The 18,547-nt window shown below is 39.6% G+C and overlaps 1 protein-coding gene across 7 annotated transcripts in view; it reads right to left on the bottom strand.

Annotated features, from left to right (window-relative positions):
* The window catches only part of sash1a (SAM and SH3 domain containing 1a), a 528,217-nt gene that overhangs the window by 31,211 nt on the left and 478,459 nt on the right, over positions 1–18,547 (bottom strand). For all 7 annotated transcript variants that reach the window (XM_061900590.1, XM_061900591.1, XM_061900595.1 and 4 more), the window contains 6 exons: positions 15,234–15,372; positions 13,703–14,100; positions 10,667–10,735; positions 9,498–9,641; positions 3,134–3,266; positions 1,213–1,382 (listed from right to left, as the gene is read on the bottom strand). In XM_061900590.1, the coding sequence (XP_061756574.1) occupies positions 1,213–1,382; positions 3,134–3,266; positions 9,498–9,641; positions 10,667–10,735; positions 13,703–14,100; positions 15,234–15,372 (1,053 nt within the window). The remainder of the gene's footprint in view (positions 1–1,212; positions 1,383–3,133; positions 3,267–9,497; positions 9,642–10,666; positions 10,736–13,702; positions 14,101–15,233; positions 15,373–18,547) is intronic.

Below are 18,547 nucleotides of genomic sequence, written 5' to 3'. Positions count from 1 at the left end.
ATATATATAGATACAAATAAACTGGAAAATAGAGCAGAAAGGATCAAAAGCTACAATGTTGATCTGAATAAATAGGACAAAGCTTTATCTTTAAATAGTTATCGTATTTGTCGGATTATAAAAGGCTCCAGAGTATACGTCGCATCGGCCGAAAATGCATAATAAAAAAGGAAAAAAACATATATTCGTCGTACTGGGGTATAAGTCGCATTTTTGGGGGGAAATGTATTTGATAAAACCCAACAGCAAGAATAGACATTTGAAAGGCAATTTAAAATAAATAAGAATAGTGGACAACAGGCTGAATAAGTGTACGTTATATGACGCATAAATAACCAACTGAGAAGGTGCCTGGTATGTTAACGTAACATATTGTGGTAAGAGTCATTCAAATAACTATAACATATAGAACATGCTATATGTTTACCAAACAATCTGTCACTCCTAATCGATAAATCCCATGAAATCTTCTTCCTCGATGTCGCTTCTAAACAACTCTGCCAACCCCAAAGGTCGCTTCCTCTTGTCGTTTTCTGCTGCATATTTCACTACGTCCAGCTTGTAATCTGCAGTACAGTATTTCCTTTTCGGTGCCATTTTTGTTCAGCCCTTCTCCGTTTTTATAAGTTACCGCCAACGTTGAAATGATCCATTTTAATAGTTATGGCAGCGGCATAAACTGTATAGCATATAGCAGTTGACATCCCATGACCCACAATGCCCTTCTGCCATGATCCTCCCCCGCCAAATTCTTATTGGTTGACGTGTGTGTGGCAATTGCTGACATTTTCTTCGCCTCTTCCGCGAATGAGATAAATAATATTATTTGATATTTTACAGTAATGTGTTAATATTTTCACACAAGTCGCTCCGGAGTATAGGTCGCACCGGCCAAACTATGAAAAAAACTGCGACTTATAGTCCGAAAAATACGGTATATGAAAAAAATATTTACATAAAAGTAACCCTGTGCATTCTATCACCTTTCAGTTTGTGGCCATCTGTGGAAAAAGTTTGGACCGTTTATTCTTTGGTCTACAGGGGTACCACCAGGGTTTTTTTCAACAAATAAAACTCCAGTTATATTAAAACCATGAAAATGAAATTAAATTATGATAAGACTAACAAAAACAAATATTTGAAGGTGGTACTTGGTAAACTTGACAAAACAATTAGGTTTTAGTGCAAATAAAAGCGTTAATTATTTCTCACCTTCAGTTTGAGGGAGTCCGTGTCGTAAGGGCTCGGCGTGAAGTCCGTATGGACTCGCGCGCGACCGCAGAACGGACCCCTGTAAGGCGGCTCCTCGTCGTCGCCATCCTCAGACTTGACACTTTCTCTGTTACTGGCGGACGAGTCGGTGGTGCTCACGGTTTGACCGCCTGGATACAAATAGAAATGAACACACGCACCGGTGAGCTCAAAGTCATCTCTTGAAAGTGAGCTCAAAGTCGTCTCTTGAAAGAGTTCACTGCAGATGGTGCAATTAATTCTGGCTCTACTGGTTTACAGCCTAAACAGTAATATAGTAATCATCCATTCATCCATTGACCTAGTTAAAAATGCAGGTAATTGAGATGCTGACCACCTAAACACAATAAATATGATTCCTACAGAATTTAATACATGATAACTGTCCAAAGAAAAATGGGTAGGAGCTCCTCTAGAAGGAGTCTTAGATAGTTCTCCGCTCTCTAGTCATGAGTGTATGTTTTCCGGTGTGTATGCATGCTCATAACAACTGTACGCCAGCCAGTACAAGCTTCAACACACTCATGGCACAGCTTGAAGTAATCACAAGTTGTAATTAGACAAAGTGAAGAGAGAGCTCCTTAAACGCTACAAGCTCCATCTAGTGCAGGGGTCACCAACGTTTTTGAAACCAAGAGCTACTTCTTGGGTACTGATTAATGCGAAGGGCTACCAGTATGATACACATTTAAATAAATTGCCAGAAATAGCCAATTTGCTCAATTTACCTTTAATAAATAAATCTATATATAAAAAAAATGGGTATTTCTGTCTGTCATTCCGTCGTACATTTTTTTTCCTTTTACGGAAGGTTTTTTGTAGAGAATGAATGATGAAAAAACACCTAACTATTTAAAAGAGGAAAAAACACACAAAAAAAATGAAAATTACATTGTAAAACATAGTTTATCTTCAATTTCGACTCTTTAAAATTCAAAATTCAACCGAAAAAAATGAAGAGAAAAACTAGCTAATTCGAATCTTTCTGAAAATAAAAAAATTTAAAAATTATGGAACATCATTAGTAATTTTTCCTGATTAAGATTAATTTTAGAATTTTGATGACATGTTTTAAATAGGTTAAAATCCAATCTGCACTTTGTTATAATATAACAAATTGGACCAAGCTATATCTCTAACAAAGAAAAATCATTATTTCTTCTAGATTTTCCAGAACAAAAATTTTAAAGTTAATTCAAAACACTTTAAAATAAGATTTAAATTTGATTCTACAGATTTTCTAGATTTGCCAGAATATTTTTTTTGAATTTTAATCATAATAAGTTTGAAGAAATATTTCACAAATATTCTTCATGGAAAAAACAGAAGCTAAAATGAAGAATTAAATAAAAATGTATTTATTATTCTTTACAATAAAAAATAAAAAATACTTGAACATTGATTTAAATTGTCAGGAAATAAAAGGAAGGAATTTAAACGGTAAAAAGCTATATGTGTTTAAAAATCCTAAAATCATTTTTAAGGTTGTACTTTTTCTCTAAAATTGTCTTTCTGAAAGTTATAAGAAGCAAAGTAAAAATATTAATGAATTTATTTAAACAAGCGAAGACCATGTCTTTAAAATATTTTCCTGGATTTTCAAATTCTATTTGAGTTTTGTCTCTCTCAGAATTAAAAATGACGAAAAAAGCGAGACCAGCTTGCTAGTAAATAAATACAATTCAAAAAATAGAGGCAGCTCACTGGTAAGTGCTGCTATTTGAGCCATTTTTAGAACAGGCCAGCGGGCTACTCATCTGGTCCTTACGGGCTACCTGGTGCTCGCGGGCACCGCGTTGGTGACCCCTGGTCTAGTGGTTAGCAATGTTTGTAGCTACACAATGTGAAACTTTTGTGGAAAGGTACAAAAAAATAATCTTACTCATTGAGCTTTGTCCGCTGAGCGAACTGCGAAGACTTTCCACTGAACCTCCGGCCTTGAGTTTGGGCTTCTCCAGGGAGTCACTGTAAGTTTGTGGGGACTGTGGAGATCCAGGTGTTCCATCTGGACTGGACTAGGAGGTGGAGGGGATAAGACAAGGACATTTGTTAAAATCTAAACAAAAGATGTTAAGTAAATGCATTACAGTAGTCACCGTGTTTTTTCAGTAAAGATACATGTGGCTATCCTTAATGTCTCAATAAATAAATTTTAAAAATGCACAAATCAAAATAAATGACACTCCCACACACCCAATAAAATAAATAAAAGTTTACATACTAGTACAATGTGGAGTAAATAGGTTTTTGTGTGGGTTTAATTTAAAAAAAAAAAAAAACACATTTTCAACCACACATTACTTTGATTGTGCCTTTCAAAAGCTGAAAACTAATATCTGCCAGCTACCACTTAAATAAAAAAATAATGATCATATCATATACCAGTGGTTCTCAAATGGGGGTATGCGTACCCCTGTGGGTACTTGAAGGTATGCCAAGGGGTACGTAATTTTTTAAAAAAATATTCTAAAAATAGCAACCATTCAAAAATCCTTTATAAGTATATTTATTGAATAATACTTTAACAAAATATGAATGTAAGTTCATAAACTGTGAAAAACAACAACAATGCAATATTCAGTGTTGACAGCTAGATAAAAATAGATGGATAAATATTGATGTAAAGATTTATTTTTTTGTGGAGACATGTTTAGAATGAAGTTGATGAATCCAGATGGATCTCTATTATAATCCCCAAAGAGGGCACTTTAAGTTGATGATTACTTCTATGTGTAGAAATCTTTATTTATAATTCAATCACTTGTTTATTTTTCAACAAGTTTTTAGTTACTTTTATACCTTTTTTTCCAAAATGTTCAAGTTACACCACTACCAATGAGCAATATTTTGCACTGTTATACAATTTAATAAATCAGAAACGGATGACATAGTGCTGTATTTTACTACTTTATATCTTTTTTTCAACCAACAATGCTTCGCTCTGTTTAGGGGGTACTTCAATTAAAAAAATGTTCACAGGAGGAGGTACATCACTGAAAAAAGGTTGAGAACCACTGTCCTATACTGTCAGTCATCCACTAGGGGGCACTGTGGCCCATGTAACAGCCAGGGTTTGGCCGCTGTGAGCATAACATAGTTGTGCTTATTTTATGGTTTGCTTTTACCAAGCTAAAGGATGCATGACACATGCCTGGAAATGTGGGTCGCAGTGTTGCGATGCCGTGGCATATTTTAGTAAAGGAAGCGTAACGGATATTTTATCGGTTAGCGACTGACACTAGACTCGAAAGGACTGGAAGTAGTCCACAGGTGGAGCGCATTGCATAGCCCTGTAAAATCAGGCCAACAATCGTCCCTGAGAGCAAGCCCGAGGGAGACTTGCATCACTCGGCATGTATACACACATACGCCTAAGATTCTGGACACCGAGTGACAATTAGAGCTGTGTTTATTCTGTAACCAACACAAATAATCCCACCCTCTCACTCACTCTGCCTGTGGCCTAAAGATGTGGTTAACAAAGAAAAATAACTTTTACATGTTCGAAGTTACTTTTAGCATGCACACATGCTCACTTAACTACACTAAAAAGCATATTTCTATTTAGGGACTTTATTTTTGCACATAAAATTAGATACAGTTATAAAAAAACATAACAACAATAGAGTGATAATTACAGAAATATTGTATTTTTATAGGCACCGGCCGCAGTTTGTCTATACTACCGGGTACCAATTTCAGTAAAAAAAAACGGCTCCACGTTTCGATACCTTTGTTGCATGAGACGTCATGTCAAGTTGCAACTGCATTGGCTCAAACACTTGGTCGGGAAACAATCAGTAAACCCTCTGAGCAGACTCAGCCGGACTGCCTCTAGGTAATGTTACAACTTCCAATGCAAACAGAGCAATAAGAAAGTGCTCACAAGTAAAGTAAGGCTCCACTTTTCAAAAGGTGCTATCTTGATGCTAATTTACATTAGATTAGCCATAGACATGCTAAATATTAGAAATAGCGATTTTAACACCTCCAAATTTGGTAATGAAAACTACAACTAAGATGCATGTTACAATCAAACAGCTGGTGTGTAATAAATACAGTACTTAGAGTACAAACACTTTTTAGGGTTCAACAAAAGACTAGAAAATGGCAAAAACTATCCATCCATTTTCTACCGCTTATTCCCTTTTGGGGTTGTGGGGGGCGCTGGCGCCTATCTCAGCTACAATCGGGCGGAAGGCGGGGTACACCCTGGACAAGTCACCACCTCATCGCAGGGCCAACACAGATAGACAGACAACATTCACACTCACATTCACACACTAAGGACTACTTCCTGGCTAAGGCAACACATCATAATCTATCCTTAAGTATTTTCACTGCTGCCACCTGACATTTTTTGGAATTGCAACTGTATGCAAAGTCTACTATATAATACAGTTCAGTACTTGCAAATAAGATACAGAAGTGTCAGGAAACTAGATAACAACGCTCAGTGCTATACGTAACATTAAAACATGTAGATTATAGATGTCTGATAATGTCGGAGTGCCAATATTATCGGCCGATTAATGCTTTAAAATGTAATATCAGAAATTATCGGTATCGGTTTCAAAAACTAAAATTTCTGACTTTTTAAAACGCTGCTGTACGGAGTGGTACACGGACGTAGGGAGAAGTACAGAGCGCCAATAAACCTCAAAGGCACTGCCTTTGCGTGCCGGCCCAATCACATAATATCTACGGCTTTTCACACAAACAAGTGAATGCAAGGCATACTTGGTCAACAGCCATACAGGTCACACTGAGGGTGGCCGTATGAACAACTTCAACACTGTTACAAATATGCGCCACACTGAACAAGAATGACAAACACATTTCGGGAGAATATCCGCACCGTAACACAACATAAAAAATACCCAGAACCCATTGCAGCACTAACTCTTCCGGGACGCAACAATATAAACCCCCTACTATCCCCTTCCCCTCCCACCTCAACCTCCTCAGGTTCTCTCAGGGAGAGCATGTCCAAAATTCCAAGCTGCTGTTTTGGGGCATGTTAAAAAAAATAATGCACTTTGTGACTTCAATAATAAATATGACAGTGCCATGTTGGCATTTTTCCCATAACCTGAGTTTTTTTTGGGGGGGGGAAACCTTGTTACTTTGTTTAATGCATCCAGTGGGGCATCACAACAAAATTAGGCATAATAATGTGTTGATTCCACGACTGTATATATCGGTATCGGTTGATATCGGAATCGGTAATTAAGAGTTGGACAATATCGGCAAAAAAGCCATCATCGGACATCTCTACTGTAGATATTTGTTTTAAACAACTAACAGAGCAGTTTGATATGTTTGTGTGTATGCTTCACTGATGAGACTATTTGATGGACATCATTTTGTCCTACGAATTTGGGCGGTTCTTGAACTCACCATAGTGTTTGAGTTTATTTTTATTTCAAACATGCAAGCATACAACATAATACATCACAATTTCCAGTTTCTCTTTTCAACATGTTCGAAAAGGAGTAGGAAGAAGCATCCATCCATCCCTTTTCTTTTACATAACAGTTGCTAAAACTTTTGTTCACTTCTTCTTGTCAATTTATTCACAATATACTCCATAAGTAATCACCTTAAAAATTAATAAAGAAATAAATAAATAATACTCGGTGCAGTAAGTTATATTTCATATGGTGAGATGAGTAAGATTATTTTGAAAATTAATGGATGGATGAAATGAATTCAGAATGTTTGTCAGGGTTCTTCTTGTGGACTGTGACGCAACAGTTTGTTTCCATGCAAAATCCTCCACTCCTTCCTTGTCTCATGTTGTCCACCAAACGTTTTATGCTGTGTGTGAATGCACAAAGGTGAGCTTTGTTGATGTTATTGACTTGTCATTGTGCTAATCAGGCATATTTGGTCAGCGCATGCCTCATTTGTAGGTATATTTGAGCTCATTTATTATCCTTTACTTTTATCCTCTTTGTATATAATTTAGTTTTGCATGTCTCATTACACATTTCAGATAGTTGTTTGAGTGCCATGTTGTTCCAGACCGCAGCAAACATTACCATTGCCAAAGATTGTAATAAATCTATTAAAGGGGAACATTATCACCAGACCTATGTAAGCGTCAACATATACCTTGATGTTGCAGAAAAAAGACCATATATTTTTTTAACCGATTTCCGAACTCTAAATGGGTGAATTTTAGCGAATTAAACGCCTTTCTTTTTATCGCTCTGGAGGGGATGACGTCAGAATGTGACGTCGCCGAGGTAATACAGCCGCCATTTTGATTTTCAACCCATTGTAAACATTGGGTCTCAGCGCTGTTATTTTCCGTTTTTTCGACTATTTTTTGGAACCTTGGAGACATCATGCCTAGTCGGTGTGTTGTCAGAGGGTGTAACAACACTAACAGGGAGGGATTCAAGTTGCACCACTGGCCCGAAGATGCGAAAGTGTGTGCCGCCAGACCCCCATTGAATGTAGCAAAGTGACTTATGTGCTAATCAGACATATTTGGTCGCGGCGTGACTACCAGTTAACGATGCTAACATGCTACGCTGAATTGATTACCATGAATTGATTAACGTGGACCCCGACTTAAACAAGTTGAAAAACTTATTCGGGTGTTACCATTTAGTGGTCAATTGTACGGAATATGTACTGTACTGTGCAAACTACTAATAAAAGTATCAATCAATCAATCAATCAAAAACGCTAATCGACGCTAACATGCTATTTACTGGCGGTGCTAAAGCAGACATGGCACAGAGATGTATCGATAACCTGCAGATGCATTTGTAACTATAAAGTCACAGAAATCACAAAGGTGAGTTTTGTTGATGTTGACTGCCAGCTAATCGATGCTAACATGCTATGCTAATCGATGCTAACATGCTATTTACCGGCGGTGCTAAAGCAGACATGGCACAGAGATGTATGGATAACCTGCAGATGCATTTGCAACTATATTACATTTCCTTCCACCAGCATTTAATGCGAAAAAAACACTTACCAATCGACGGATTTAAGTTGCTCCAGTGTCACAAGATGCAAAAGTCCTGATCGTTTGGTTCGCACATTTTACCGGCGATGCTAACGCAGCTATTCGGCCATGCTATGGCTATGAATAGCGTCAACAGCTATTCGCTCAATAGCTTCAGTTTCTTCTTCAATGCTTCCATACTCCAACCATCAGTTTCAATACATGCGTAATCTGTTGAATCGCTTAAGCCACTGAAATCCGAGTCTGAATCCGAGCTAACGTCGCTATATCTTGCTGTGCTATTCGCCATTGTTTGTTTACATTGGCAGCACTGTATGAGGTCACAGGGAAATGGATAGTGGCATCGCAAATAGCGAAAATCAAGCACTTTAAAGCTTTTTTCAGGGCTATTCGGAGACCGGTAAAATTTTGAAGAAAACTTCTAAAAATACAACATGCCACTGGGAACTGATTTTTATTGTTTTTAACCCTTTTGAAATTGTGATAATGTTCCCCTTTAAGAAGAGACAGCCTGTCGTTTCCCTTAACTTGGACACACACAACTATACCTTTAGCCACTAAAAGCTAGTCATTTCCAAGAGTTATCAATCAATCAATCAATGTTTATTTATATAGCCCCAAATCACAAATGTCTCAAAGGACTGCACAAATCATTACGACTACAACATCCTCGGAAGAACCCACAAAAGGGCAAGGAAATCTCACCTTCTGGGTAGCCTTTGATTTACTAATGGTTTCTAATGTTGTAAAAATGTGTAGAATAAATATTATATTTCAACATTTCTGGCAACGAAGATTTGCTTCAGCCTGCGACACATAGTCATTTTGATAGTAGGCTATTATAGATAATATAGACACGGGCGCGGCCACTGCTGCTGCTCACTGCTCCCCTCACCTCCCAGTTTGTGATCAAGTGTGATGGGTCAGATGCAGAGAATAATTTCACCACAGCTCGTGTGTGTGTGACAATCATTGGTACTTTAACTTTACCTTACGTTATGTCTTGCCTTCGTTATAAGACTTATATACGGCTTTTCAGTTTTTGCAGCTCCACACAGATTTGTTTTATATATTTTTTGTCCGATATGGCTCTTTCAACGTTTTGGGTTGCCGACAACTGATTTAAGGACATATGGTAATTCCATCCATCCATCTATTCTTAAAAATCCAAAATAATCGCAAGCCTGAGGAGCAACTTGATGGTCCATTTTTCAGGGCAGCACAGGTCAAAAACTAGGAGGAAGTTTGAGTGACTAACCTGTTCGGACAAAGAGCTGCTGTACTTCTTGGACATGCGCTTCCTCATGGTCTCCTTCACTGACTTGACCTTCTTTCCCAGTGAGATCCGAGAGGTGGTGGGGGACTTGACCACCTCTCTGTAAATGGCCTCCTGTTCTTTATTCTGTGTGATCAGCAATGACAGAACATTGGATGAAAAACAAAAGTGGTACCATATTTTATGGATTATAAATCGCTCCGGAGTATAAATCGCACTGGCCGAAAATGCATAATAAAGAAGGAAAAAAACATATACGTCGCACTGAACTACAAATTGCATTTTTGGGGGAAATTTATTTGATAAAATCCAACACCAAGAATAGACATTTGAAAGGCAATTTAAAATAAAAAAAGAATAATGAACAACAGGCTGAATAAGTGTACGTTATATGACGCATAAATAACCAACTGAGAAGATGCCTGGTATGTTAACGTAACATATTATGGTAAGAGTCATTCAAATAACTATAACATATAGAACATGCTATACGTTTACCAAACAATCTGTCACTCCTAATTGATAAATCCAATGAAATCTTCTTCCTTGATGTCGCTTCTAAACAACTCTGCCAACTCCAAAGGTATGCGCCGCTTCCTCTTGTCATTTTCTGCTGCATATTTCACTACGTCCAGCTTGTAATCTGCAGTACATGATTTCCTTTTCGGTGCCATTTTTGTTCAGCCCTTCTCAGTTTTTATAAGTTACCGCCAACTTTGAAGTGATTCATTTTAATAGCTACGGCAGTAGCATATAATATATAGCAGTTAGCATCCCATGACCCACAATGCACTTCAGCCATGACCCTCCCCCGTTGAATTCTTATTGGTTGACTTGTGTGTGACGATTGCTGAAATTTTCTTCGTCTCTTCCGCGAATGAGATAAATAATACTATTTGATATTTTATGGAAATGTGTTCATAATTTCACACACAAGTCGCTCCGGAGTATATGTTGCACCCCCGGCCAAACTATGAAAAAAACAGCGTTTTATAATCTGAAAAATACGGTATGTAGTCCAGATAACCAGCGTCCGCTGCAGTTGTGTTTTGCTGTTTTTGTCCGGAATTTGTAAACCTGACAAAAAAACAAATTTCAGCAGCAGAAGATGCTGATCACAAGAGGTTATGGTTGCTTGTCCAAACACTTACATGGGCCTCTGTGTTGAGCACATGGAGGGAACGATTGGTCAAGTCGAAGCCACCAAAGCTGCATGTTCTCTGCAAAAGGAGGCAGAGGAAGAACACAATCAAACACACTTGAAGCGGTTCAGAATCCACACCCAAAACGAAGGGTCAACGCACGATGATTCATGCATGACAAGGTTTGTTCATGTGAGGGGACAGGATGTCAGAGCGGGCACGCCAAAAGGAGGACATGATGGAACACTTTATGTGCTTTTTTCCTCTTTCAATTTCTACACTGGAAGCAAACGAGCTGTTTTATGGACTGAGTTTGATCCATCCATGTTTCTAAATGTGGCCAAAGTCACATAAAGTGCCTTAAGGACTGCATTTTCAGTATATTAGGGCGCCCTCGGGTGGTGGAGCTTGGACACACACACAGCCAACTATATGTTAGAGGAAACACATTTAGTGTTTCTGATGACAAGAGATTACTCTTCATGAAAGAAGAAATGTAGGGGAACTATGAAATGAGAGGATAAATCATCTATTTTAGGGCTCACGACACAAACATATCTGATTAAAATTACTGGGAGGGCGGCGTTCCAGTTCCGCACGAAGATCCCTTAGAAGTGATGCGTTTAGCATCGGCGGCGACACGAGACCAGTCCACAGCTGCGTGCCACATTGCAGCTTCCCAGCAACAAACACGTTTGAAGCGGCGTCCAAGAATAATGCGATGGCGATGCTTTCAATGGAATGGACATGCACCCCAGAAAAAATAAAGTATTTCGAAGATAATTACAAGGATGGAAAACCATCCCAAAAAAATAAAAATAAATAAATGAGGCACGGGCCCCTGAAATAAATAAGTAATAAAACAGAAAAAAGTTGATTCCAAAAGCTGTTTGGATGAGACGACCTCACTGGTACACCAGAGGATTCAGGTAGCATCAAAGCTGCAGGATAGCACCACCACTGCTCACTTTTAAAGTCCACATAAAGTCACCCTCAGTTTATGCTGTGCAGTGGTCAACTACTATAGTATTATGGACTGTGACTGCAGTATTCCTCTTAAATGTACATGAAACATTTACAATTGCTGTATTTTAACCTTGCAGTAGACTTAGCTACAAGAATAAAACTCTAAGACAAAAAGGCAATAAAAGTCAAGCCAAGTCTGGAGGAGATGCAGTAGAAGCACTAAAGTCCAACCTTGCAAAATTTGTGTCAAAAAATACAATGATAAGAACGGTTGAATTTATATAAAATATATATACAAATATTTATGTATAGATATATAAATATATATGGAAGAGAAAAATTTAAGAAAAAAAAAAAAAAAAAAAAAAAATATATATATATATATATATATATATATATACACTGTATTGTATTCTTTTTACAAGTGGCTGACTTCTTTTTACACTTGTGGGTATTGCCCACTGTCAAATATTGAGAGTAGACTGTTAATATTACTCAGTAACTCACATGTACAGTTTTAAAGATGGCAGTTTTACCCTGAAATGGACTATATCTAATTGTGTCAAACAAATTGGAGGTCATCTAGGACAGATTGTGTTCGATACAAGCGCTCCAAAAAAATTGTCCATCCAGAACGCTATTCTTATCTAAAATGATTCTAAATTGATTCCTAATTTTTGATAATAAATTATAAAAATAAAATTGTATTTCTTCAACAATCAATTTTTAAAAACATTTTGTAGGTCATCGCCGGGCTTACTGCCTGTGCGTGCATGTCAATTGTCAGCAGCCAAGAAGCGCTTTTGTAACCTGCAACCAGTTTTTGAAAAGGTTTTATTGCACTTTTTAAACTGAACTGTATATTGCTACTGCATACCAAAGACTATAAAAAATGGGACCCCTTACCTCCCTGCTTGGCACTCAGCATTAAGGGTTAGATTTGGGGTTTAAATAACCAAAATGATTCCCGAGTGCGGCCACCGCTGCTCCTCGCTGTTCCCCTCACCTCCCAGGGGGTGGAACAAGGGGATGGGTCAAATGCAGAGAGTAATTTCACCACACCTCGTGTGTGTGTGACTATCATTGGTAATTTAACTTAAACTTTTTTACTGCGAGAATTGGTTTGAATGGAGAATTGTGTTTGCGGTAATTGAGAATGGATTCTGAATGGAATCGGCACCCCAAAAATCAGAAATGAAACGTGAGTTTTTGTAAGATTCTCAATCATAGACCTTAGTAGTTCCCTGCACTTCTCCTTATATCCTGAAAACCAGCGTCCACTGCAGTGAAGTTTGTGTTTTGCTTAACAGAGCTATTTTTTTCCTGAAATGTGTAATCCTGACAAAAAAAAGACCACTGCAGAGGACGCTGCTTCTCAGGACGGCACTTTAGATGCAAAACAGAAAAAAAACAAAAAGACCAGTCCTCTTCCTATCGGTGCATTTCCCAAAAAGCTATTCTGCAGCTTTGACGTCCGCCGAGTCCTTCTCACACAAGGCGGCCGATTAGAACCTCATGGTCTAAACTCACAGACTTCTGTTGGATGCGTAAGAGCACACGCTTGGTGCAGCGGTCCACGCTGGCCGCCCACTTCCTGTCCGCCTCGCGGTCGTCCTCCAACAGACAGCGGCGCTCAGCTCTGCTGAGCGTCACCGGGCGGACCAGCTGGGCCCAGTTGAGGTGACCGTACAGGCTCCGCTCTACCACGTAGGTGATGTTCAGCTCGCTGACTGCGCTTCGACCTCGCAGCCTGCGAGGGGGGAACACCCAGCCCCCTCCCACGCCGAAACCTTTCGCTTTGGCTACGTCGCTGCGAGCGGGGGAGGACGGGGTGACACACAAGGGGGAGATGGGTGTCTTGGAGTTGCGCGAACGTTGGTACAGGAGGTGTTTAGTGGAGTATGAGTAGTTGGGGTCGGGTTTCCTGTGCGTCCAGCTGGCGTGGTGCCGGGTGGTGGTGTGATATTTGGGGCTGCCTCGGAGGTGGTCATCGTCCAGGGAGATGTGGCGGTGGGATTGGGCTTTGGGGCGAGGTTTGGTGAGTCCGTAAAAGGCATACAGGGCTTCGTTGTTACTTACCCCGTGGGAGATGGAGCTCAAAGCCTTTCGCATCTCGCTGTTGGTCGTGGAGCGCGATAACTTCCCCTCGTCGTCCAGTCCACAGCCATCGAGCTCCGAGAAGGAGGAGCCGCTACCTCCCACGCCGGAGACAGATCCGTCCTGGGTGGTTCTCCTTTGGGGGCGGATGAGTCCGTGGGTACTGGAAGACTTATTGAAGGTCTTGACCAGCCGGTGTCCAGACCAGGTGTCCAGGCTACTGGAGGAAGGGGATGTGGTCAGGCTGTCTTTTTCACCATCCACTGAGAGTTGGTCCTGGCTGAGGGAGGCCTCCTGGGGAAAGTAGGATTTCTTCAGGACGCCCGTGTACAACGCTGTGTTGTCGTCACAGGTGGGAACTGACTCCACAGTTAAGAAGTCTGAAAGAGAACGTCCAATAATTAGTAACTATGCTCTGCTTCTTCCTACTCCTTTGAATTGTGTGATCAAGTGATGTTCCTTCATGTACAGTGAAACCTCGATTTACGAACCCCTCTATTTGGAAACTTTGTTTTTTTTGCACTTTAAGATTGTGCCAAATATGTCTTTGTGTACGATCGCATCATTCATCAACAGATTTTTGGGGAAAAAATGCCAAAGTGGACTTATTTCACAGCGGAGAAGACTACCTCTTGTTTTAGGAGAACACACACGGCCCTTCCACCGCCTCCAACCTTCTTTCCGTCTTTCTTTCCTCTTTTGAGCTATCTTTCGCCACTGGTTTTGTACTATAAGTCTATTTTACTTTTAAAATGTTAATTGATGTAGCGATATGGTTGTTAAAGTTAAGGATTGTCGACCATTGAATTTGTCAGCAACAAGTCTTATTGTCGATATTTGTTGACAAATTGTTGCAACCATACTTTGGTAAACATTTGCTGGCTTAATATGAGTACAAAGAAAACAATGGACAAGTGATTTGAAACATTCAGAAAGTTTCCACAGTGTTGTCGACACTGCTTTTACCCCACCTCCTGCTTTCTTCTGCTGCACACCAGGAATATTAACTGACAATGTAAAGTGGATATATTTTTTTTAATTCCTAATCATTGTAGTGACCTGTCTGTAGATACAAGAAGTTTTGTGATTTCAAACTGAGTGCACCACAGGCTACTGACAGTGTGTGAGTGCGTGTGTGACAGTTCAGCTTGTTGTTGTCATTTTGACCTTGTTATGAAAAATACAGATGATCCATCACCCCATTATTATGTTTGTTTAATATACAGTACTGTAGAGAGCTTTATATTGAGTTCTCTGCGTGCAAACTTACTAAAATATGTACTTTTGTAGAGGCTGGAACCCATTATTCATGTTTACATTGATTCTTGTGGAAAAATTTGCTTAGATGTATGAACTTTTCTATTTATGAGGTTTAACTGTATTTAACTGTATAACATTTGTATACGTTATTAAGTGAGTAAAAACTGAAGAATATCAAATAAATTGGCCCGAGTATAATTAACTATTTCCTGTATGCGGCCCTATGCGACCCTTTAGTCAAGGTTTTACATACCTTCAGAGCCATGCTTCTTGCCCTCTTCCACCTTAATCAGTTTTTTCCTGACTCGACGCGTAGAATTAACCAGCTTGTGAAGCCGTTTGAACTTCACAGACTCTTCCGATTGCTCGTCGTCGGACTGTTCACGAGACTGCTGCAATAGAGAAAGAGAAAAAAGGGGTGAGATGTTTAACTGGAGGCCAGTAATCCTGTAAAGACAAACTTGCAGGATGAATGTAAAATTGTAGAACCCAACAACCGAGAAATGGAAGGGTATTTGTAATAAATCAGTGAAGTGAGGCGCTTTGTGTGTGTGTGCGTGCGTGTGCATGTGATCTGCGCACGGCATCAATGGGAGCATTGTTGAAGATGGATTCAAAGTTAGTGCTGTGAGAAACGGAGGCAAGACACTGCAGGAAGAACTGGCTTAATTCACAACAAAATGAACCCCAATGAATGGACTTGCATGAATCAGGGTTAACGATTAGGTTTGTCTGTTTCGCTTTCTGCGGAGGGGGTTAATGCTCAAGGGATGAAGGTCTGGAGGTCTCCCGCTCATTATGGGTAACAAATCCAAGAGTTTTGTTTCTATTTATGGTTGTGGCGTTAAAATGCTATGTGAAGCACTAATATTTTAAGCACTAGTGTGGTGGAAAAGAGACGTTCCTACCAGGTTCATCACTCATGTATGCACCGAGTGAAGCTCTTCTCTTTATTATACTTATCATTAGTTTACTTTCTTTTTTGATTTGCACTTCAACCCGTTGAGGCAGCAAACTACTTGAACGAATTGCTTTGTAGCCAAAGCGGTGAAATCCATTCGGCTTCCTTTGCTTCAAGACAGAGCAACTACACAACAAAACCATGTCCATACAAATCAAATTATGACACATTACTTATAATTTTGATCTCTGCGGTAAAAATATTTTTTTTCTATAGAAGGACTTTAAAAAAAAGAGGATGGCATGAGGTCTGTCTGGCATACAGCACCATCTTTGGCACAGGGGGTGCAAACAGCTTAATTAGTTTCCAATTGTTTCCGTGGCAACGCTGCCTGTACCGTTATGCATTGCCTGTTTGGTGGTCGTGGTTGACTGCGCGGCTTAAGAAAGAGGTCCACATGCACGCTTGCAAAATGATAGACAGAACAAGACTGTCCATAAAGAATAAGCTTGATTTGTTTTGTATTTGACCAAAAGCTTGGCCCGATCATGGCTGACTGCAGGGGATGATGTCAACAACTGTGGTTGGGAGCACACAAATGCGTGATGTTTCGTCAATCCTCAAATGGCACCACATCACCTAAGCAACAATCCAAGTTTCCAACGCCTTCGAGCGCTGTCTAATAAAACTTTATTAATTTTCGCCAAGTTGGAGACGCCATCTACCCTGCATTCCGCAACAACCCACAGACACTCTCCCAAGCTTGTCTTACCTTCCCGCATCCTGGCAGGCACCTTTGGTCAACCTTTCACAAACCGCACACACAAATCCAAAAGGTTTCTACTCACAATTTTTGTCATTAAATTCTAGCTAAGGTCTTCAACTTTTCCATCTGCCCAACTAAGTGCATCACCATTAAACGACACAATGCAGTCACAGCAAAAATGCATCAGAGCAGTAACAGGTCTGCCATTAATCCACCTTTGCCTTTTACACAGAACCCAGTGACGGCAGGATATTGGCGCAATTTGATGCATGGGGACAGGAGTAACGTACAAAATAATTATTCAAAAGCATCTATTGTTGTGATTAGAGAAGTGAACAGGATGTAATTACACAAGCGTTGTCCCCCCGCTGTTACGGCTTCGATACTGCCTCTGAAAAAGGAGTGTTAATGCAACATACTATGACTTTTGGGGAAAATAGCCAACTAATCAATCAGTCAATTAATCCAGACAATGATCAGGATCACCTCCAAAATGTAAGGACGTGTTATCCCATTTTGGACATTTCCTGAAAGTTTAACTAAAATGTGTCCATAACCTTTTATGCTATCTACAGCAGAATTAAATACACATACAAACCCCGTTTCTATATGAGTTGGGAAATTGTGTTAGATGTAAATATAAATGGAATACAATGATTTGCAAATAATTTTCAACACATATTCAGTTGAATATGCTACAAAGACAACATATTTGATGTTCAAACTGATAAACATTTTTTTTTCTTTGCAAATAATCATTAACTTTGAATTTGATGCCAGCAACACCTGACAAAGAAGTTGGGAAAGATGGCAATAAATACTAATACAGTTGAGGAATGCTCATTTAACACTTATTGGGAACATCCCAGAGGTGTGCAGGCCAATTGGGAACAGGTGGGTGCCATGATTGAGTATAAAAACAGCTTCCCAAAAAATGCTCAGTCTTTCACAAGAAAGGATGGGGCGAAGTACACCCCTTTGTCTACAACTGTGTGAGCAAATAGTCAAACAGTTTAAAACAACGTTTCTCAAACTGCAATTGCAGGAAATTTAGGGATTTGAACATCTACGGTCCATAATGTCATCCAAAGGTTCAGAGAATCTGGAGAAATCACTCCACGTAAGCAGCATGGCCGGAAACCAGCATTGAATGACCGTGACCTTTGATCCCCCCAGCACTGTATCAAAAACCGACATCAATCTCTAAAGGATATCACCACATGGGCTCAGGAACACTTCAGAAAACCATTGTCACTAAATACAGTTTGTTGCTACATCTATAAGTGCAAGTTAAAGCTCTACTATACAAAGCTAAAACCATTTATCAACAACATTCAGAAACGCCGCCGGCTTCTCTGGGCACGAGATCATCTAAGATGGACTCATGCAAAGTGGAAAAGTGTTCTGTGGTCTGACGAGTCCACATTTCAAATTGTTTTTGAAAATATTCGACATTGTGTCATCCGGACCAAAGGAAAAGCGAACCATCCAGACTGTTATCGACGCAAAGTTCAAAAGCCAGCATCTGTGATGGTATGGGGGTGCATTAGTGCCCAAGGCATCTGTGAAGGCACCATTAATGCTGAAAGGTACATACAGGTTTTAGAACAACATATGCTGCCATATAAGCGCCGTCTTTTTCATGGACGCACCTGCTTACTTCAGCAAGACATTCCCAAGCCACATTCAGCACGTTACAGCAGCGTGGCTTTGTAAAAAAAGAGTGCGGGTACTTCCCTGGCCCGCCTGCAGTCCAGACCTGTCTCCCATCGAAAATGTGTGGCGAATTATGAAGCGTAAAATATGACAGCAGAGACCCCGGACTGTTGAACACTTTCAAAGCTTCAAAAATTAGTTTCCTCAGTTCCCAATCGTTTATTGAGTGTTGTTAAAAGAAAAG

Source organism: Nerophis ophidion, linkage group LG05, assembly GCF_033978795.1.
Source record: "Nerophis ophidion isolate RoL-2023_Sa linkage group LG05, RoL_Noph_v1.0, whole genome shotgun sequence".
Classification (NCBI taxonomy): Eukaryota; Metazoa; Chordata; class Actinopteri; order Syngnathiformes; family Syngnathidae; genus Nerophis; species Nerophis ophidion.
This window is presented reverse-complemented; position numbering and strand designations above follow the sequence as displayed.